Raw genomic sequence first — 24,004 nt, forward strand, 5'->3', positions numbered from 1 at the left:
CTAATGCATGAAAATCCTAACCTCAAAAAAATCACCCGTTATAAGAGGTACATACCTATGTGTGTATACATACATATGTACATATTAGAGCTGGGACTATCCGTATATCGAGGGCTTATATTCAATACCCTCTATCTGCAATTTTGATGAATATGAGTTCTTGATGGTAACGTGAGCTCCGATTAATTTTTCAGCCATAACAATAATGTCAAACTTAAAATATAGCTTTAATGGTATGTATTATATTCTCATTTGGAAAATTGCACTATCTGCAATAACATTTTGTTACAAGAGCAAAATCCTCTATCTACACAATTTTGTGGGAAAATTGTTTTTATTAACATTTTCTGTGGCAGATAAGTTACATGTGCCATATTGCCCGGGCTAAACTAGTTCTACCTAATGCGATATATCTGTCCAAACGAAATCAAATTCGATACAACAAAAAAATATTCCACATCCCGTCAAACATAGAGCCATTAAACTCCATTCTATCTCAAGGGTCACCAAGAGTGGAAAACTGCTCTTATTGTTCCTACTGCCAAACTAAATATTCGTTACTTTCTAACTATAGACCCATTTCCTTCCTCCCATGCATATCTAAAGTAGACGTTGTTAAGTCTTTCCTTTACAACCGGAAGTTTGCTGTTCGGGTCAATAACTGTTATTCAAAAACTGTTCCTCTCTTTAATGGTGTCCCACACGGATCACCACGTTCGGTTATTTTATTCAAAATAGCCTTTGGGAAAGTTAGCTCCATTATATTTTTTCTACGACTAAGGACTTGCCGCAATTGGTCCAAATCTTCAGGAGCTAAGATTTCGGTTTCACGTGAAATACTTTTTCGACACATAAACACCATTAAAATTATGTGGTTATCTGGGCACGTCAAAATAGAAGGGAACGAGTTTGCAGACCAATGATTTATGTGTTAAAAACTTAGTTTAACATAACATTTACATCTAGAGAACTGACATTTTCATTATTCTGCAAAACCCGCTATCAACACATTTTTTTATATATAAATAGTTACAATTCGAATTGCAATAACCTCTATCTGATCTTTAAACTAAAATAGAATAAATTAAAGGTAAAATCCTAGTTTAAATATATAGCATAAATTTTTAAGACATGCGTGGGCACTTAAAATTATTAGCACTTTTGAAAATAGCTGTCAAAACAGTTTTTTTACTCTCCTGAAAAGTTGAGTTTTTGTAGATAGAGGGTATATATAATAAAGACAGAAAACAAAAGGCTGTTTACAATTTTTTTGCTGCAAAGGCTGCTCCTTTTAACTTATCATCACACAAATTAGGAAATTCAGTCCTCGCAGATTTGCAAGTAAAAGTAATATAATTTGGAAATCTTTTTTTTTTTAATAGCCAATATACATATAAATAGCTTTTTAACTAATCGGCATTTTTTCTTTAATACAAATATTTAGAAAAAACTTTCAACTCAAACTTAAAAAAAAACACAAAATAAAAAGTGACTTTTTTAGCCTCATTTAAGCTTTAGATTTTTTTTTGCAAAAATGTCGGAAATTATATGTCAATCAATAAAAATGTCACGTTTTTTAAATAATATACTTTTTGCGTGATAATTAATTTTTTCAACGAATATGGGTCCTATTACCCATAGCGCATTTGTGTAACAATATCAAGAGAAGCTTGGCCAAACACTTAGTAAAAGTGTAAGCGCCAAAAAATTAGTATTCTTATTACAACACAAAACTTCTTATCAGGTGCCGCGAAGCAAGTCGGGCATTTGCTAATATTTCCATATACTAACAATGTAAAAAAAAATAAATAATTTCCACGACATTACTACCTATACCCAAAAATAAATGAATAGTACTCTCAAGTACATTTAAATTCGTTTAATTTCGAACTTTAGTCCTCCATATACTCGTATGTACAAAAAATGCATAGTTATGCAAACTTAAATGAACTTGAAAGTTTACAACAAAAACAAAAAATTGAATTTCGAAATTTCATACTTACTCGGCATTTTAAGGTCATATCACACTACAGACGGTCGATTTTACGCAACTCACACACAATAAGAGACGGTGAGTGAGAGTAAAGAGGAGCTGACGAGATGCTCTACATACTCGTTTTGCTTCAATGTCCTTTACGAGCAAACAACCACTGCAGTTGCGATTCACCCACCCAAAATTTGCTACCCATTAAATTGTTGCATTGCCCGTTTAAGTGAATCTGTTCGTCTGCGTGTGCCAGCATGCAATATTAGTAGATTTGTTGTTGTCTATTCTGATGCTGATGCTGTTGGTGTTGTTATTGTTGTTGTCCTTAGTTGGCCATGGTTTTGTTTGCACTGTTGCACGAAGGACAATGTACAGTAGCAAAATGGGCAACAAATACATATGTATGCAGTTAAGGCTACACAGTTAAATTTCCGCTTTGTGGTTTCGTTGCCATTTTCATTTGATTTTTGTAGTTGTTCTTGCTCCCAGGATGTTTACGAAGAAATTCGGTCAAGTTTATCCAGCAGTGTCACACTGTTGTAAATGAACGTGATTTTGTAATCTGCAGCCCTCATTTCTCATTGCCACGCATTGAGCCAAAATATGCACTCACAAATTTGCATTTGCTTTTTTACTCGACTCCGCTTGATTAAGTAACTAATCTCTCTGCAATGTGTGCGCACATCAAATATGGGATTTAATATCCTCATAGTGCGGCACATCTTTGGTTTATATTGGATATTCAATGTCAGGAAATTTACATATGTAAATAAATATATTAAACTAGTCAGCAGCAAAAGTGAAAGCACGCTAATAGTAGAATTTCTGACACTGAATATACCCTCCTTCCATTTACCAGTAGAGAAATAATCGGCAGAGAAGAGTTACAGAAACGAGCTACAGCACTTGTTTGCAGAGTTTGTCTTTAGCAATGTTTATAACAAACGAATACTTTATCTCATATTTTATCAACAGTCCTAGCAAATGTCTCTGTATAGGACGTCCTTGTACCAGGAGTCACTGTTTCTTCTATTGAAATTGAGCGGCACGCTTCACCTCTTTATCGTCTTCTTACTTAGCTTTACAACGGTTTTTCAGTTTTGCACAAAACTAAAAAAATCGCCAATTGTCCCTCTCCATTCTGAAGTTGTGCCAGTTCTTCATACCAAGTGCGGACAAAGTTTTTGGTACTTGGTCTTTTCATTTTGTTTGTAGGTGTATTGTTTTCATTGTCCACCTAAATTTATTGAATCGAAGAATAATTGTATGTTCATCGGAGCATTACCGTTCAGTATTGCATCCTCTTTGGTATACTTCCCTAGGTTGCGGTAGATCCTAAGTTAGGTTAAGTTTTCCCCCGAAGTTGGATAAATACTTAGCTATTATAGAGGCTGTCCTTTGTGATACCACGAGATTTTAAACCGTAAACAGAGACGGCTAATATCAATCCCTGAGAGCTCTTCAGTATTGGTTATAAACTTGTAAGCAAGATCCTTCAATTTAAGCCACGCGAAAGCTGGACAGCATAGTAGAAGTGCTGAGATGATTTCACCTTATCCTCCTGTATACAATCGTGGCAATAACTAGATGATTTTTAGTCCTACCGAGTGAATTCCGATCGGGCGGTGACCTATCAGAATCCTCACCAAATACGGGTGTTATGGCTTTGCAACAATTAATCATTACCGATCTACCCTGAACCAGAGGAATCTTGCTATTGTACCTGTTTTAGGTTTCGCCTGATGTTCTTTTAGCTGACGTGAGACCCATCTGTCTAAGAGTGAACCACAGTTGGTTAATGGCGCTTCCTGACTGGGTACCGTTTCTCGCCAACTTGTCAGTCATGCAGTCTTCACCAATGTCTATATGGCCATATAAGCCTAATTAGACACAATTGAGAGAAAGGTCAGGCACTCTCAGTCCAATTTTGAGCCAATCATCAGTAAGCTTAGGACACTGACGGCCGCTGGCTAGAAACCTGGAACACAGTGTCTAGAGGTTCTTTAATGCCACTTCTTCCTGAAACATGCTACAGAAGTCTGGAAGCCTTGATGGAGAGCTCATGGCAAGCCCAATTGCTTGATCCTAAGAGGGATCAGCTTTTCAACTGCCAGTTCGCAAGGGTAATGCTGGACTTGATCCACGCGCTAATGTTGTTTATGGTGGTAAAGGTGTGATTCAGTTATGCTTGGTTACCATAGCGAATTGCTGAGCCAAAGAGGGAGGCTGTAATTTCAGCTTCAAAGTCATTACATTGCCCAGTAACCCTTTATTAAAATTTTAGTGAAAGCATTTTAAAATTAAATATTTCTGCAGCTAACTTTTAATTAAGTATGTTAAGAAATACCTAAAAAGTGGCGACAGACGTGGAGTTCCAGTGGATTTTAGTGGAGAGCTTATGTTTGAAGAAAAAAATATATCCATCCTGATCAAGTTTCCGAAAAGCTAAGAGTATATTGTTCGAGATAGATTACCGGGTGTCAACAGGGCTTATGTGTGTGTGTGGTCGAAGTTCACTCTGTCAAATAAAGAGGTGACAGTAAAGTAAATAGATTGCTCGCCACAGTCCTATATGTGGCATCTAGAAACTTAGTGGCAATGCTGTTTGTTATTTGTTTTTTTTTTTTGTATCTCCCAAGCTCTTCTCTAATGATTAGTAATTCTATTGCAAAGCTGAGTTTGGATCCCATTCGTGTTGTTGCGTGAGAATACGCCTGTGATGCATACGCAAACAAAACGTTGTAGTTTTGTGAGTGAGCGTCTCACAATCGCTGGGCTGACTCTCGAAACGAAGACCGTAGAGCTCCATAGGTTATCATAGGCTTAACAATCAGACTATATATGTATGAATGTAAGAATCTGCAAAAATATGTGGTAGATTTCAAAAAAAAAGTGGTATATCTCTGATTCTGGATAAAAGTTTGTACAAAAATTAAAAAATTCTGCAAGGTTTCACCTAAATTGCAAACATTTTAATTAGAATCTACAAAAACAAAATTTAGTTTTAGTATAATAAAGTGCAAGATTGAAGTTGCTCAAAAATGCGTTGAGTTGACAGTGTAAAGCAGTTCCTTCCATATCAAGATATTTTTCGAAAATATTTTGAGAGATTTCTGCAACCTTGCGGAGTGCTGCCAGGTTTTTTATCACATCAGGATGTAGCGAACAAATGAGGCACTTTCCAGAAACCGCTACTTGGGATTTGCCGGTTTTAACAATTCTAAAGTAAAAGTAAACAACGCTTTGCTAATATTTACTTTCACACAAATCGCCGTTTTTTTAAATTTTCGCTATTAATTCTTTTTACAAATTATATGTTTTGCAATTTAATAGTGTTGGACAATTTTTGCTCTTAAATCTAAGAAAACTATGTCGATCAAAAATAAAACTACTCAAAAACGCGAATGTGTGCTAAATTTTAGGCCTTGTGTGGTAGATGTGGTAGATGCTCAAAAAAGTGGCAGATTTACCACAATTTGGTAGAAGTCCGATCACTGGTTTGCATACCAATAGTGCCTTTGTGGAGCCTTCTTTCATGAGAGTTTGGCGACGAGTGTGATGTCCAAATGTCTCTATCTATCTATAGTTCTCATTCCCGGTAGGGTTGTTTTTTTTTAGAATAGAATGATTACTTTTATTCCTTTATCCTTAGGGCCCCGTTTGTACTCTCCTCTTTTTATTATGGCTTCATATGCACATATATCGTCCGTGGAGCTTTGTCACCGGATCCCATTATCCGATAGCTTTTGCAGAAGTGTAATGAAGTTCTCATGTCTATCTACTTAATAAAACCGTGACTTGTTTTTATAATAGCATTAATTAAGCCTTATTTATCAAGCTCTGAGCGTATTTTTCCATAGGTACACACATACATATGTATATCAGTTTTATAGACATGCTATAGACAACCTTACCTATAATACTCTGCACATTTTTGTTTGCTAATTAATCAAATTACGTAAAATAGCACTGGATCACAAATTTGAGTAGGGCTTTTATTCTCCAGACGCCACTATCCAATTTCTATGTAGAATTCCTCGGTGATTTCGAAAATGGAGTTATTTTTTTTTTCTATGGATACGTTTTCGAGATATTTGCAATACACCGTTATTGAGCTTAAACCAAAAAGTGGTTCCACTTAATCACGTATATCTTACAAACCAATTTATTAATTTTAAGAGGAGATACGTCAAATCCAAGCCAATAAAATTCTCCATAAACCATATAAACGTTAGGGTTGCTAGTTTCTGACAAATTAATTAATCATTCCAGTTTTTTTTAATTTTCTAATGAAAAAATGAAAAAAATCAAACTTTAACAGAAGACAAATTTTAAAAATAACAGGTGCTGTGCCAAAATTTTTGCATTTGTGCTAAAGCCTGCGTTGTTACGAAAAAAAAATCAAGTTACTGATAAAGAAAATCGATGGATAAATAAGAAATAATGAGTGGTCAAATGAAAATGCGCAAAGATTTTTTGTATGAAATATGAGCAGAAAAGCGTGTTACTCAGGTGTACGTGGCGTATCCTGCTCATTTTTCATACAAAAAAATCTTTGCGGCATCCATAGAACATTTTTGCTGTAAACCAGTGTAGTCTGACAAGCTTAGCAAAAATTAGCCCTTAAAAATGAAAAGCTTTGAAGAATAGTTGTAAAAAAATAATATTACAGAAATAGGGGGCGCCATTTCGCACGCACACATACATAAACGCTCATTTGCTAGGGAGCAACTTGGGTGCCGCCTTTTATAGCGCACAATGAGCGCCAACAGACATAAACGCCATAAATGAAAAGTTGAATAGTTGGGAAGTGTATGGTAATGATAATAAAACGGCAGATTAATTGACTTTCAGAAATATGTTAATCTTCTTGAATGCATGTACATATGTACGCTTGCGTGTGAATATTTGCCGACATCAAATTAAGCCACTATCACTTGGAGGCTTGGCGAACACTGGTAATGGATTATTTCGCATGCCTCAATACTATTTGCCACTATGCCATGGGGCCTAACACGCTTATGAACTGCAGCAAAAAAAGTGGGGAAGTATGAGTACAAAAAAAAAACTGCAAGACTTTTCCATTATAGCACTAACAGTTGTCATTGCATGTGTACATATGCAAGCATACATACATATGTACATACATAGTAACTGTCTTCCGGGCTGTGGCGGCTGGTATACTCAGCTGGCTATGCAGCTATCAGCTGGAACCGGCTGGTGCAGCTAGTGGCAGTGCACATTTGTTTAGCTGACAGGTAGTGATTTTTTTGTATTTTTGCTTTTTCTTTTATTTTCGTTTTATTTATTTATTTTTTCATACAATCTCTTTCGTTGCACAATGACTGTGCTGTCATTTCTACAATGCCAATTTACTTGAATGGGGTGGAATTACGCTGAAACGTTGTATATGTGCTTTATGTAACTAAGTCGAGGGCAATGCATTGCATTGAAACATTTAATTTCTCTTCCGGAATGCGTTTTTTGCTAAAATGTAGAATTTTGCATTCTTTTTTTTTTTTTTAATTAAATTACTAACAGAACCTGCGATACAATGCGTGGCAGAACTTCAAACAGCAGCGTGTGCCATTTGATTTTATTATGGACTGAAGATTAGTTCTGGCTTTTTAAACAAAAGCGTATTTTTAAAAGGGTGTCGAGCTCGAAAGAGTAACCGTGCAACTTCTGGAAAACACATTAAAACCCTAAAGGCGGTTTCTTTTCTACAAAAAATTTTGCCTTTTCGTTGCTTTCTTCTTAGTATTTGTGCGCAGAAGGCAATGAGAAGGCAAAATTTTTCGGTTGAAAATAAAACGCCATAATAAAAACGAAAATCGTAAACTTAGCCATTTGTATTGCTAAATCTTTCGCTTAACGTTGTTCAAAACTACCATAAACCTCACATCGATTAAAATCTTGAATCCCATTCACTTCACATATGTACATACATATATGTATACAGATAAGCCTTTACCACAATAAAGTGGCGCCGCCTCCATATCGAAAAACGAGAAACCAAACATTTCGTGATAGACAAAAGGCACGCTTCCAGTGTTTTAGATATACGTCGATATATAATCTATGAAATACACTACAAGTAGTCGGTCGGTAATTGACGGTGTTTATCAGGTAGCTACCAATTCAGCAGTCCTGTAGTCACTCCCCCGTACTGCAGGGGAGTTGCAGCCAAGATATACATACATACATACAACCCCAACAGACAGCCAGCATATTCACCACTCGACTCACAAAGCGGCTTCATGAGACAACTCTTAAAAAAAAAAAAACAGGCAACAGGTATTCAAGAATAACAACTGGAATTGAAGTGTGCTCCGTCTAATCCACAAGAAAGGCTGCCCCGTAATATGCGCTCACTTTTTCGCTGCGAGCTTAAGTCGCCGTCACCGATCTGATCGAGCTTAATATCGGATAAATCCAACATAGACCACGTATTCACCATGAGCAAAATCGTGGCAAATAACAACGAGAAGGGGACTAACATTCACCAAGTGTTTTCAATTTTAATCCCGCCCTCGATAGGACAAAATGAAGTTTCCTATACGCGGCGATGCCTGAATTTGAACTGCCACACGGATGGCATCTTTTGCCTGATCATGTCGTACGTGGCAGAGAAAGAGAAAGCCCTCTCTATTAGAGAGTCTCTAACATAGAAAGGCCAGGTGGAGAAAAATAATTTGTAATAGTGCTTATAAATAAAATTTATCTTATGGAATACCATTAAGAAATATCGCTATGAATTTTCTTAAAACATTCAAGAAGTATAACCATAACGTAAAAAAGTCCTCTGACAATAGCACTCTTTCAGCAAACAACCAATATCTATGCATTGCACCTGGTGAACGCCCTTTAACAGGTGAACAGCAAACAGCTGATGCACTAAATGTGGCCAGATAAAGCGTTTTATCGTAAACCAATGAAGCACTATGTAGGTAAACACCGCTGGCATGCAAAATACTACAAATGTACAAATGCGACGCTCCCATCGTAAACACCAACAAGTGTGACTCAGCAGCTGATGTTGTACATAGTAATTTCTTAGTGATTTATGTTGATTAAATTGTGCAAGAAGCGTGAAGTAATTTTTTTTTTATCACAAGAAAAAAATGAAAACTGTCTTCAGTTTACGTACATATAAATGTACATATGTACATACATGGTTGTGTACAGAGACCAAAGCTTTAGAAACGTTAATGTTTTGCAAACTAAAATATATTTATATGAAAACAAAACCACTTTTGCAAAATTGCATAGTAATTGTGAAAGCGTAAAAATGTACACTGCAAGATATACAATTCAAGGAAAGTCGAATTGAGTTTGAATATCTAATTGGAAATCATTACGACCAATAAACTTTATCTATCTATTCGACTTTCTTACAAGAAAAAGATGAAGATAATAACAAGCCGAAAAAACTTAGGTCTACTATACTTGCACGTTACGGCAATTTCATGAAACACTTCGTTGTTTTACAGGTGGCAGTATTGCATGTTGGCAAGGGATTTCAGTCTTAGCTTCCTAGAGAATTTTTAAGGACGTACGAGTGGTTTTCAAAGCCTTTGGAGCAACTTTGCTATCACCGTAGACTCAGATTTAGCATCCGCGGTATCTTTCGTTAAATATCCAGTCTGCATTCTTAAGTGCTACAAATACGGGTGATTTCGAAAACGTCAAAATACAAAGCATCAGTCTCTTTTATTTCTAAACCTCAGCAGATTGTAATGCCAAATGTGCTCAACAACGGTTAGATGCTAATTTTCAACTAAGTTGCGCAAGTTAGACTTTTTCTTCTAGTCCGGTTTAGAATTAAAAGAGACTGATGCTTTGTATTTTGACGTTTTGGAATGCACCCTACCTTTGATTAAAAATTGTTGCCTTATACCTAAATCAGCGCACACCGCAGCTAGGCTAGGGAGTTTCAAGTTTTTTTCCTACTATAAGCACTCCATAATTGTAGAAGCATCGTGTTCATCCCGGTCCGACCCGACTACTGCATATATACCATTCGAAAGGCCTAAGTTTCTTCTTTTAAAGGGCGGCAATAAACTCACATCAGGTTCAAAATCAACTAAGTTACAGGCTTATAAGTGCGCAAAAGTAAGAAAAAGCCGGTTTTTTATCGGCAAATCAAGATTTTGGGGGTGTTTGGCAAATTTCATATTTAGATTCTTGTTTTACTCGAAAATGTCTACCAGAAAATATACATAACTTAAAGCTCATCCATGCTTGCTATGTAATGTAAATTTAATAGTTGCAATAGAGCAACTTTTGTATCCCTATGATGGTTCGTAAACCTGACCCCCCAAGATGTTATCAGCCTGCCTAATAAAAGCTAAAAGCTTCTTGGTAGACGAATTTCTGGCCTTAAGGGCAGCGACTGTGGAAGACCTGAAAGACCTCTGGACTAGTAGTAGATAAACGACTCTTATTCGATTATCGCTTGTCCATGGTATTGTGAATGTCGATTTCTCGTTCAATAAGCGACTGTGAAGTTTTTTTATCGCTCATTTTTCTACAACTGTTTCGCCACTCGTAAGTGTTGGCGAATCGAAGACGGCTAATAAGAAGCAGTGTCAACACATTGAAATAAATATTTACGAGTTGTGATTTCCATTCGCCTTGTTTCTCACGGTTATCAATCAGAGCAAAGAGAAATGGTAATATCAGCTCACAGAAAGTCTAATTGGTGTTATTAGCCGCTCGCTGTTATCAAGGTGAAAGGTGTGAACATGACTCATGAATACTGATTGTACCAATAAAATGTATTATCATTTATTTATTTATGAATGTAAACTTGTGCAAATTGTGAAATAAATAGACCACCAATAAAAAAAAAAACTGTAAACAGAGGTTCGAGTGCTGCATAAAGCATATCCGCAATAACAAAGTAAAAAAAAAATTGCTTTCAAGTTTTGGTAGCTGCCAGAAAATTAAATTTCAGCACTTAACAACCATAAAACAGCTGCTTAAGTTGTTGCAAATAATTGTGTTGCACATTTAAGCAAACAGTTGCCCTCATAAATTTTGTTTCTGCACTTTAAGTGCTGCATTCTGAGTTAAGAACTACTGAGCAGTTGTCATTTTGTGATCAATTTGCCGTTGCACGTGCCCTGTAACTTTTTTTTTTTATCGTGCCATCACTTGCTTGATGTGGTTTTTTGTTGTTGCGCTTCACCTATTTCCGTTTATCACAAAAACCTTCTTTCCTAATTGCACTTCACTGCGACGTGCATTGCAAAAGTTTATAATTGTCTCTTCCCAACTTCCACACACTTGGGACTGATGAGATTGAGGAAAGTAATGAAAGGTCAATTAATCATTTTAATTGACTTTATGACTTAAAAAAGTTAGTAAAGTACATTAACTAATAGCTCCTTGGAAATGTATTGTAGTATTAAGAGATGGTATATAAAATTTTGACCTCCACTCTGTTTAAGCCCGCTGCATAACAAAATTATCAAGAAATGGTGGATAGGCACTGTGGCCAATGGTAATCATCTATTACCACCTCTGCATGATTGTAAGCCATGAAACTGAACATGCTTTTAGATAAAGCACAGATTGCCGCTTGGCACATTTTCAATGTTTAATCTGGCACAGATCGAGAACTCAATCTCCTTGGTCTGAAAAACTGTTGGCCATATGTCAATTGCAGTAGAAAGTCTAGAGCCAGTTCCATAAGCAACCGTTCTGTCCTCCGTCCTTGACCCGTCCATGTATGTAGGTACCAATTTACATACATATGTATCTGGGAACAAGATTAGAGGATACATTCGGTCAAACCTATCTACCAAAACTGCATTCTTTTAGCATGCGGCCAGGAAAGCAGTTCTTTATCCTATGTCCTTTAGCATAAGCGACAAACGCACAGAACCACGTACAGTATAGAAATTCTAAGGGGTTTTTCCTGTAAAAACTGGTAAGTTTATTTCCATTTGGTAGGTTGGTAGGCTAGATTGGATTTTCGTAGGTTTCCCGGCAAAAATAGTTATTTGCGAAAAATAGAAAATATGTATCTCCAAACATTTTAGCAACCTTGAAAAGGGCTTTTCAATAAACCCACTAAAGTCCTTAATTGTCCCATTTACCGTAAGTAGGAAAGTCAACTTGACTAGATCCACCTTGGCAGGAACAGAAATTGAATTCTCAGAAGAGGCAAATTATATAGGGACAACTTTGAACAAAAGGCTCAGTTGGAACTCGCATCTCTCGAATGTTGCAAACAAGGCTACGAGGGCGTTTTATGCCTGTCAGAGACTTCATGGTAAGACTTGGGGAATATCACCCAAACTAACGTATTGGTCTTTAAATAAGTTGGTAAAACTCGTTATTACATATGCGGCCCTGGCCTGGTGGCCAACAGCTAAGCAAGTAAACGCGGGTGCCACATTTAGCAATTGCACCGACTGGTCCGCCTTGCCATAACAGGAGCTATGCGCACCTGCTGGAGATCTTGGGTTCGCTTGGAGGTTCTCAAGTCATTACTAGATTACTAGGTGATCCCGAGTTATACTTTTACAAATCCTACAAAGCCAGAACTTTTGAAAAAGACTGCTGTGATGCGATTATAACTATGATTGACGAAGGGTCCCAGGTATGGTATACCCACATATCGAATATGGATGGCGAGTGTACTTCGGAGGCGTTCTTCGACCAAGAAAGTCGGCTAAGGGGCACATATCCAACGATATTCCAAGCGGAAGTATTCGTAGAAGAGCAAATGTGGCCAGACAAAATAATATGTCGGATAGTCAGGCAGGGTTAAAGCACTGAGGGCCGGTTACTCAATGTCTCGTTAACACTAACTACAGGTAAAGCATCGTTATTACGACGTTACCGACACAATGTTATATGCATGGAGTCGAAGACGTCGATAACGATGTTTAACCGCAGATTAGTGTTAACCAGACATTGAGTAACCGGCCCTTAGACTCCTTTAAAACGGCATCAACGCTTGTGGACAACTGTAAAACTCTTTTGAACTTCTTGGGAGCCAACAATAGCGTAACGCTGCGGTGGGTTCCGAAACATGAAGGCGTTGAACACAACTAAAACAAATTTTTGGTAGGTATTGCTTGGTTTTGGAAGGAAATAAAATTTGTCTGTGGCAACACTGCGCGTAACCTAGTTGACGGCGAAGAAAGAGGCGTAATCATAGGCCAAGGACTGTCACTTCAGCATCATTCCACAAATATCTTTGGAGAAGTTACACTCGCAAACATAGTTTACGCCTCCTTCTTCGCCGTCAAATATTTTAACGCGTCTTTCTTCGCCGTCAGCTATGTTAAGAGCATTTCTTCGCTGCAGTTTTTTATTCGCCTTTTTCGCGGTCAACTTTTGAGCTCGCGTCTTTATTCGTGTCTAGTGACGATATATTTTTTTCAAAAATAAATATTGAAAATTTTCAAGGATACAATTTTAAAAGGACGGATTCAATACCTTTTCGCCCTTATTCGCAAAAAACTGCGTATTTTTCAATTCTACAAAATTTTCTTTTTCATTTGATACCCATATTGTTATTCTACATTGCACTAAATTTTTGAAGTAATTTATTTTATTTATTTTTGTTGAAGAACGCAGTTATACTATATTTGGCCTCTTGTTTCGCGAGTATATTAAGGGTATTCTCTGAGTCTTGCAAAGCTCTTGCACGGTGCACAGATTGCACGGTAAAAACCGTTTTTCGTATGGGACAGCTTTGCAAACCGTGCAATCCGTGCACCGTGCAAGACTCAGAAAATACCCCTAGTGATTTTCTAGAGTGTAAAATTTTATTTCATTTAAAACGGTTTAAAGTCGAATAGCTTAAACTCACCTCCTTCGTTTGCCGCATTCGAGCACCTTCTTGCATACCCAGCCCTCATCGGTCTTGACCCAAGCTTCACCGGGCGAACGCCAGTCTTGCGAATAGAACGGCATTTCAAAGAAATTACTTTTTGCGGATGCTCCAATTAATTATGTATGTATGGATGTATTTATGTAGTTGGCTTGCTGCTGTGGCTGCTCAATTCACAGTTGGCCCTTTGCTGCTGCTGCTGCTGCCGTTCTTGCAGCTTACGTAGGCAGTAGTCACTATTGCTGCTTGTTTTAATTAATTAGCTTGATTGCGTTTAAATTTTTAAATCAATTACAAAACCACAATTTATTTTACAGTTTTTTTTACGTGCACTTGTTATAAATGTTTGTCTGTTTTGTTGTGTTCAACTACTTAATTTTTATTTTTTGGAATTTAAATTAAATCTGTGTTAATTTCCTTTGTTTGTTTTTTTTTTCGCTCGGACGGTTTTGCAGTTCCACACGCACGCGTGCTATTTTTATTTTGCTCGCTTATTTATGACTGAATATGGTGAATTTTTAATTGCAATTATTGTGCCATTCTCAAATTATATACACATGTATGTATGTATGCTTGTAGTATGCACTTATCTAGGCTGTTGTTGCGAAATTGCCCAGCAATTTATTGTATAATAGACTCAGTGAATTGAACGAGTGCATTCTCCATCTCCTCCTGCTCACATTCACCTACTTTTCCTGGCCCACTCACTCACCCATCATTATCATATTCATCAGCGTTTGCGTGGGTAAACGATTTTAATGCAATTCAATGATTACTCAGTAATTGCCGTTGATAGTCAGGAGGGGCAAAGAAAAAATTTAATGAATGGCATTAAAATTTATTATGGACTTGCAGAAATGAGGCCTCCCGCAAAGCGCAAATTTTGAGTCACCAAAACTTCATGATTTGGATATCTTAAATATGTTCAAAATAATCAAATAAATATGAAAATCGAAAAATTTCTAAATCCGTTAAGCGAATTTTTAAGTACTGTTATTGAATTATCGCGTAAGTGACATTTTCATACTCACAAGTCCGTGAAAAAGTTTTAAGCAAATGTTACGTATTTTTGTCAGGGCAGGTCTGTTGAAACGGCCCTACACACGATCATTGAGAGTATTGAGCAGACCTTTTCGCAGAAGGAATTCGCGGTCGGTGCCTTCCTTGATATCGAGTAAGCTTTTAATAATGTTTTGCCTGAGGCTGTAGTTTACTCCCGAAATAAGCTAGGAGTCGGAGCCGACCTTTTCAGGTTTATTTACCGCCTGCTTTGCAACAGATCTGTCTCGGCAGAGTGGGGTAGCGCTTCAATGTAGAGATGTGTGAGTAGAGGCACCCCGGGTTACCTGAGCTTGGTTGAGAACTTGGCTTCTAGTAGCGGGCTGCGTGTAAAACCCAGAAAAGCGGAGCTTGTTCTTTTTACTAGGAGGTATAAGATTCCGGTCGCACACCACAAATCAGAGGACAAGCTCGGCCAAACACTAACGTATGTGTAAGCTCCAATGGGTTATTATAAGATACCGAATTGCCGTCTTCCCTCAATAGGCGGTCTGCCTCTAAGGCTCTCTGACAGGGTGAAGTACTTGGGTTTGATCCTTGACAGTAAGCTTTCCTGGAAGCCTAACGTAGAGGAAAGAGTCAAGAGGGATACAGTAGCCTTGTATTATTGAGACGGGTATCTGAAATCGGGGTCCTGTAAACTTATTTACAGATGGATCGAAGCTGAATGGGAAGGTGGGTAAAGGTGTCTTCGAAGAACTCTCCATCAACCTAAAATTTAAGCTACCGGATGACTGCAGCGTCTTCCAGTCTGAGGCGGCCGCGATAAAAGAGGCTTCGGATTGATTTCTCTCTAGTGTAATACATTTTAAGGAGGTGAATATTTATTCCGACAGCCAAGCAGCTATCACGGATCTAAGCTCCCTGACGGTGTGTTCGAGAACGGCGAAGGAGTGTTTGACTTCGTTATCGACCGCATCTGATTACGTCGCTATTAAGCTTATTTGGGTGCCAGGTCGCAGCAAAATCGCTGGTAACTGGATGGCCAATGAGCTGGCAAGGCAGAGAACCCTCGAGGAATTACTTCCGAACAGGGGAGGTGTAGTCAGCTCAGCGAGCGCTACGTGAAGACCTGGGAATGCTAGGTGGCATTTGGTACTCTCGATGAGCTTTCGGGAATGGAAATATGTGCCTACAAGGTTTAAGTTCACAGGACTCAGTAGGTGGCACTGCGATCGGGGTGGTTAAAGTGGTAAAAGGCCTTTAGAAAAAAAATTTCATTAAATAAAATACTATTTACAAGTTTAAACTGGCTGGGACTTATGGAAGAAAATTACTGACATCGTTAAAAAAATATTGGCAAAAATTAACGGCGAATCCCAGTTACTTCAAGCTTGCACTTTATTATACTAAAATTTAATGGGCTTACCCAAAATAATTATGTATGTATGTATATATAAGAAATCGAATTAATTAATTAATAAAAGAATAAACTATACTTACATATCGTTGCCTTAATATAGAAAGGCCCTATCTCACATCGTCGCTGAAATACACAAAGCCGTAACTAACTAAAATCTTTTATTGCATAAAACGATTTGGGGTCATATAATGCGATCAAATGCATCATAATCAATTAAAACGTAAATTTTCGATTTTTAGTTAGTTACGGCTTTTTGTATATCAGCGACGATGTCAGATAGGGCCTTTCTATATTAAGGCAGCGATATGTAAAAAATTATTAAAATTAAAGATAATAAAATAGTAAATCTTGTCAATATGTGATTGTCGTATAATTATGCTAAGCACTATATATTATAAGAATAAATAATTTCGGTGGGTGCCTTGACAAATTTATCAAAATAAGTAAGCAGCTGAAAAGTGATACTTTGTAATTGTTATTTTCTGCTTATAATTTTACTGTTAATAAAATTAAAGTTCTCGACTTTTAAATTGTATTTTTGGGAATTTTCTTGCGATTTGTTTGGGACCAAGCAGGATTTTTTCAGGGCTTTCGTTTTCTACTTTTTTGCAGGACTTGGCGTTCTTTATTTTTCGAGACCTTTGGTTATTTTTCCGGAACTTTTCGGTATTTTTTTGGGAACTTTCATTTCTAAAAGTATATATACATATTAAGTTTGCTTTTATGAACCCCAAAAATTTCAAAAGAAATATGAATCTTTTATTCTTTCCTTAAACAAAAATTAAAAACGAATCGAACTTAAAAAGATCCCTAACTAATACAAATTAAAAGTTAAAGCAACTTTGTTAATTTTTTATAGAAAATGGATAATCTTACCGAATCGGTAAACATGTCTAGTATTAACTCAAAGTTGTAAATTTAAATATTTTCTTACTATGCAATAAAAATTTCATAGGCCAACCATTTACATACTTTCCAAAAAATTTTGAAGAAATATTTTAATGTAATTTGCTGGAAATTACATGTTAAAGAATTCCTACATCATATAAATAACGGAAAATTTTGGGTTAATACATTTTTCGAATAATGTTTGCGATATGTACCTATACACCTGGCAGAAAATGCATTCGTGGTTTTATCTTCCATTCTACCAATAAGTGTGAACGGGTTATTGCGAACTAAATTAAATAAAGAAACCAGTTAATTATGAATATCTTGCATTATACCCAAAGCTTTGTATTATAGCAAATTTTAAAACAAAGAACACAAATACAGTGCCATAAAATTAGTGGCCAATCGACCTGCCGTAGAGTAGAGCGTAATTGCGTACGTATACATACGTAATATATACATGCATATATATGTACATAAATGTACATTTCGGAGCACGAATAAATGCTTTGGTGGGTGAAAAGTATATACGTACATATGTATGTATGTATGTAAATACATACATGCATACTAGTGGTCAGCAAGTTAATAAATTGGAATGCTCCAACTAGCGACGTAGCACTCGATTTGTTGTTTTTCTGTTTTGTTGTTATTGCCAATTTCGAAATTGTGTTGTACACAGCTGATTTCTGCGTTTACGCTTTCTGTACGTTTTCTGTTTCTCGTACGTTGTTGTTGTTGTTACCCATGTGTTTTACACATTTTATGCTTTGCTTTGGACTTTCGCAGCAACAGAACACAAAGTATACAAAATGAAATGCAAGTGGAATTCATATATCCAAACACGCACGAGTATAGATATTTATACATATTTAAATATGTATGTGTACATACATACATATGTGCAATTATACAGAAAATTCAACTAAAAAGAAAGATAATTGAAACGACGTAAATTTACGCGTTGCACTTGTGCATTTCTTTCGCGAACTTTGAATTATTTTTTGCTTGAGACTGAATTTTCTTATTGGTGAAACAACTAGCTGAAAACATTACTTTACTTTAAACATACACGATTTGCTTTAGAAAAGCTCCAACTTACATACGTTTTATTTACTCTGCGTTTTCGATAGATGTACATATGTATGTATCTACATAGGTACTTCATACATCTGTATGTATGTATGTAAGCTTCATAAATTGGTGGCAGTACAGCTGTAGGCTATAAAAATTGCGCATCAGCAACAAATCGTTTATATTATTTTTTTTTAACCACTTATACTACACTTCGATTTTATTGAGAAATTCTTCAACTTTTATTTTTAATTTAATGTCGCTTTTCTTGATCAGCGCTTTACGTTCTTCACGAGCCGAGTCACAAAAGTGAACTGAGCGCAACGAACAGGAAAAGTCAATGCAGCCATAATGGACTCCATTGCTGTTGGCTTTCGGAAGGAAAGGGGAGTTGTGTGTTTGGAAAAAGTGTTCAAAGAACAACAACACGGAAGTGCATCATCGACGTTGCCAGCTAGTTCGGCGAATATTGGAGGAAGCGGACACGCGCTTATTAGTAAAACAGAGACTTCCTAGAGTAAGCTAAAATAAATTCAAAAAACCTTTATGGGCAGTTTTAAAAAGTGAATGAATAACTAGTAATTTGCTATTATCAAACACATTTACTACTTCTTGTAGCCGCAATTATAGGTACCGTGGTAACGTTTTAATTAATCCGCATTCCAGGTATGAAGTTTTGTAGAAATTCTGTTGTTGGATATTTCATGGGGCAATATTTTGTTACCTGCTTATGAGATGGTAACAAATTTTACTGGTTACAGAAGTGCACAGAATGCGAAAAGGGTTTAAAAAAACAGAGGAACTTTATTTTTGGGTAAAAAAAAATTACCAACGCAGAATAGGCTTGTTAATGTACGATTTTTTGTGTTTGTCGCTTTTGATGATAGTAAACAAAATTTGTGTTACCAACGCAGAATAGGTCTGTATGTATACACTCACTTATACATGCTTCGTAGCATCGTAGCTTCGCAATTATCAACAATGCAAAATAATTAAATTTTTTGAATTCCTTTACATGTTACTCGTAGTATCTAGAGTCAACTGTAAACAAATCGTAAGCGATCGGTTTACAAAAATTTTAAAATTGATGACCGAAGCTGGTGACGGCAACCATGTTGCCAAATTACATTTGTTGTAAAACCACTTATGTATGTGATTTCAGAAGTTTTGAGTTGACATCAAAATATCATGGGTCATTTGTGCAAAAAATTTATGTTTATATTGTTTTTTATTAAAATAAAATCCTAAACCACTAACTAATAATTTAAAAATTCGAAGGAGCACTGCGGTTTAGAAGTTTACAGAAACAATGGCTTAACTCGAGATAAGTTATTTTTGCAAACGTCCTCAGATTTTACTGCTGAGTTGCAACTTTTCATTTGACTGGCTGTGATTTCTTCAATTTCACATTTTAGAATTTTTGTGGCCCTCGCGCAGAAATTGCGCTTGTGGGCGATGAGTTTGCGGGGAGAGGTATGGTCATTGAATTTATGAATGAATGAGTTTGACCTTGAAGAATATGCGCATGCGTTTATGATTGAATTTGTTATTGTTGTATTTTAGTGGCATATGCGTATATGTACATATGTACGTATGTACGTATATTTGCATGGATGTAGAAACATACACATGTTAGGAGGAAAATCGCAAGAGTACATTTGTACAAATTGATGTAAATTATTTATTGATTATAAAGGTACATTTGGTTGATATAAAAAGGGTAATTTCATCCATAAATTACAACTTTACAACTTCGATACTAAAGAGGAAGCTTATAAAGGTATTGCATAGCGCATGTATTTAATTTACTTATATTTGTTAAAATTATAAAATAAAGTAAATCTATGCACATGCGCATGCAAATTCTTAAATGCCGTCAGCAAATAAACAAAAAGAGCTGCGGCCATGTTTTTTTTCATTTCATTTGATTATTTCTATTAAAGTCCTTGGTTGTATATAAGAAAAGATTTAATATTCCAGAAAATGTACACGTTTGGTTTGAATAAAAGTTTTCAAGTGAGAAAAAAATATGACAATATTCTAAAATTACAAATACAGAGATTGCTTAGATTGTTTAAATAAAACAAAACTCAACACCCCTTCTCAATCTCTCAACCCTAATTTGTTACTAAGCATCTTAAATCGAGTTGCATCTAAAGCCTTGGTAAATATATCTGCAAGTTGATCTTCTGTGTTGATTGGTGTCAATTTGATTATACCCTTTGCAATATTATCTCTTATGAAGTGATGTTTAATATCAATATGTTTTGCTCTTTTTGATTCCAAAGTATTTGCCATTCCAATGCAACCTCTATTATCTTCGAATATTTCAACTGGACGGTTATCTATTTCATTAAGGTCTCTTAGCAATCCATATAACCAAACCGCTTCTGTAGTTGCTGCGCTTAAAGCAACGTATTCCGATTCACTCGATGATAATGCAACAGTTACTTGTTTTTTGCTTGACCATGATACCGTACAACCATAAACCTGAAAAATGAATCCACTAACTGATTTACGATCTGTAGCATCACTTGCCCAGTCAGCATCTGCAAATCCGATAATTGGTTTATTTACTGTCGGTTTAAATACTAATTTTTTGTTTTTAGTTCCTTTTAAATATCTAAGTATTCTTTTCAAACATTGCCAATGTTCTTCCGATGGGTTTTGTTGATATCTACCCAAATATGCAACTGCATAACATATATCTGGTCTTGCACAAAGCATAATATACATCAAGCTTCCCAACATCTCTCTATAAGGTTTATTAAGTTCAGTTTGCGAATGGTTTTGTACAAGCTGTAGACCTTTCTCAATCGGGCTCCTTACAGGATTACAATCAGTCATACCAAATTTTGTAAGTATCTTCTCTATACTTGCTTCTTGTGATAGTTTAATGCTGTCATTCTGTTTTTCAATTTTGATTCCAAGAAAGTACTTCAGTTCGCCACAATCAGACATATCGAATTTCTTGCTTAAATATTTTTTAAGCCAATTGATAGAGGAAAGTTCTTTCCCAGCAATAAGCAAATCATCCACATACATTATAACAATTAGATAAATATCATCAGAAAATTTCGTGTACAAACAGTAATCATGATTAGATCTAGTAAAACCAAGCTGCAATAAGTGTTGATTAAACTTTTGATTCCAACATCTTGGAGCCTGTTTCAGACCATAGAGCGATTTCAAGAGTTTGCAAGCTTTTCCCGATTCAGCTTCAATTCCTTCAGGAATTGCTATGTACAATTCTTCCTCTAAGTCTCCGTACAAGAAAGCTGTCTTTACATCCAACTGATGAAATATTAAATTTTTATGTACACCCACCGACAGGACTACTCTTATTGTTGTAAGTTTAGCTACAGGTGCATATGTCTCGTAATAATCAATGCCTTCTTTTTGTAAAAATCCTTTTGCTACAAGTCGGGCTTTATATCGAGCTGGGATACCATTTTCATCATCCTTCACACGAAAAACCCATTTTGATTTCAATAGCTTCGTTCCTTTTGGAGCATCCACTATAGTCCATACCTTGTTTTGGTACATCGAATTTAGCTCTTCTTTGATTGCTGCCATCCAATTAGCCGCATCACTTCGTCCAGTGATTTCAAAGAAAGTTTCAGGACAATCTGTAGGAATATTGACGGCAGAAGTGGCTCTATATCCAGTAAAGAAATCCAGCAACTTACGTGGAGTTCGGCGCTCCCGTTCACTGTGCCTTAATACAACCTCTGACGAAGGACTATTTTCTTCTTGCGAAGGGAGCGCATCTGGACTATGTACATTCTCAGTATCTTGAAATACTTCATTTAAAATATCATCTTCACCTCCGTCATTTTGGCCGAGCATTGCACCATCCCCCTCTTGCTCGTATCTAGTTATCACATTTTCATCATCGCCTTCTGGATCTTGATTGTTTGTACGCACTATATTTAATTCTTCAATTCTCGAGTTTGATTCCTGCTTAAAAGGAAAGCAGTCTTCATCAAATTTGACGTCTCTTGCAATGAAAATTCTTTGGTTATTTTGATCCCACAATCTATATCCATTTTGAACATAACCAATCATAATCGACTTTCGACTCTTCGAATCCATTTTCTTCCTTTGTTGGCTTGGTATCCACGCATATGCTTTGCATCCAAATATTCTTAGTTTGCTAACGTCAGGCTTGTCTCCGTACCACATCCCTGCCGGAGTAACCGAACCTTTCAAGGATATAGTTGGGCTTCGATTTATTAAATAAACCCCAGTGTAAACCGCTTCACACCACATTCGTTTTGGTGCATTGGCTTCAAAAAGCATAGACCTTACTTTCTCGACTAAAGTCCTATTGAATCGCTCTGCGACTCCATTTTGCTGAGGCGAGTAAGCAACAGTTGCTTCCATCTGGATCCCCTTCTGCTTATACCACTCATCTTGTTGTTTAGAGCAATATTCGCGTCCTTGATCAACCGTTATTTTTGAAATTAAAACTCCAAACTTTGCTGTAACAATTGCTTGATACTCTTTCATTACTTTGAATACATCAGACTTGTACTTAATAGCGTAGACAAATGCAAAATGCGTGTAATCATCAATGAATGACACGAAATACCTTGAACCATCCGAATGAATTCTTTCAAGTGGGCTTTTTGCTCGTTCACGATGTCCATTAAAAGGATCACGACAGTGTTTAGCTTCAACACACACATCACAAAATTTCATTTTATTTGTTCTTACAGGCAAGCCATTTACAAGATCTTTATTCACCAATTCATCAAAAGCTTTTTGTCCAATATGCCCAAAACGCTTATGCCACAAGTCGACTTTGTCTTCATTGCACATGTATGTAAAATAACACTCTTTTTCTACTTCGATTTCATAAAGCCCATTGCACAAGTATGCAGTTGCTAACAGCTCTCCATTTTTTATTACATTTGCCTTATTTTTGTTGAAAATCACATCAATCCCTGCATTAGTAAGCTTTCGCACTGATAGCAAATTATCACGCAGCTCTGGAACATATAGCACATCTTTCATAACTAGCTGCACACCTTTATTGCTAATACCACTTATTTGTCCCGATGACTTTGCAATTATTGATTGATTGTCTTTAGCAACGTTAATTAAAACTGGCTTATTCAATTTCGAAAGATTTTCAATATACCATTTCTCGTTCACTATATGATCACTTGCACCCGAATCCAACTTGAATTTTATTTTGCAATCAGATACTGCTTTTCGATCTTCGCCGCGACCAGCAACAAAACAAATGCGTGTAGTTCCCTCTTTTCCAGCTGCACTCCGAGCCTCAACTTGTCGACAACTCTGCTCTTTATGACCAATTTTTCCACATTTGAAACATTTGCCTTTAAATTTTGAAAATTTTTTGAAGTGTTTCTTTCCCGAAAACGCTGTCTTCTCCAAGTCATCTCTTTGTTGACGGTCTAATAACTTTACCTCTTCAGCCAAAAGTCGCTCTTTTACCACATTTAATGTAAGTTTCTCATCACCCAAATTTTGCAGAGCAGTGACCAGAGGATCAAATTTATCTGGTAACGTCAAAAATAGTTGTGCTAATAAATCTTCCTCACTCAATATAGCACCCGCCGTTTTCAATTGCCGAACCAAATTTTCAAATACGCTCAAATCAGCACTTACTGCTTCGTCTTCCTTCATACGGAGCGTTACTAGCTGCTTCCGCACTAATAATTGACCCACAACAGATTTCCTCGCAAATGCCATTTCCAAACTGTCCCACATCTCTTTAGCCGTATTCTTGTCGCGTATGTAGGAC

At 36.5% G+C, this 24,004-nt stretch overlaps 1 protein-coding gene across 12 annotated transcripts in view; it reads right to left on the minus strand.

Moving 5' to 3' along the window:
- LOC108368830 (F-box only protein 32) overlaps window positions 1-18,644 on the minus strand; it is a 26,027-nt gene extending 7,383 nt beyond the window's left edge. The window contains exons 1-2 of one of the 12 annotated variants that reach the window (XM_017623765.1): window positions 18,440-18,644; window positions 13,821-14,331 (exon numbers count right to left, since the gene is read on the minus strand). In XM_017623765.1, coding sequence (XP_017479254.1) covers window positions 13,821-13,924 — 104 coding nt within the window. In that variant the 5' untranslated portion in view covers window positions 13,925-14,331; window positions 18,440-18,644. Of the gene's footprint in view, window positions 1-13,820; window positions 14,343-18,256 lie in introns of all 12 variants that reach the window. The other 11 variants (XM_017623764.1, XM_017623763.1, XM_017623762.1 and 8 more) reach the window with 11 other exon arrangements.
- Window positions 18,645-24,004: the final 5,360 nt, after the last annotated feature.

Source organism: Rhagoletis zephyria, unplaced genomic scaffold (genome assembly GCF_001687245.7).
Source record: "Rhagoletis zephyria isolate East Lansing unplaced genomic scaffold, Rhagoletis_zephyria_1.1 Rzeph_scaffold_03350, whole genome shotgun sequence".
In the NCBI taxonomy this organism is placed as follows: Eukaryota; Metazoa; Arthropoda; class Insecta; order Diptera; family Tephritidae; genus Rhagoletis; species Rhagoletis zephyria.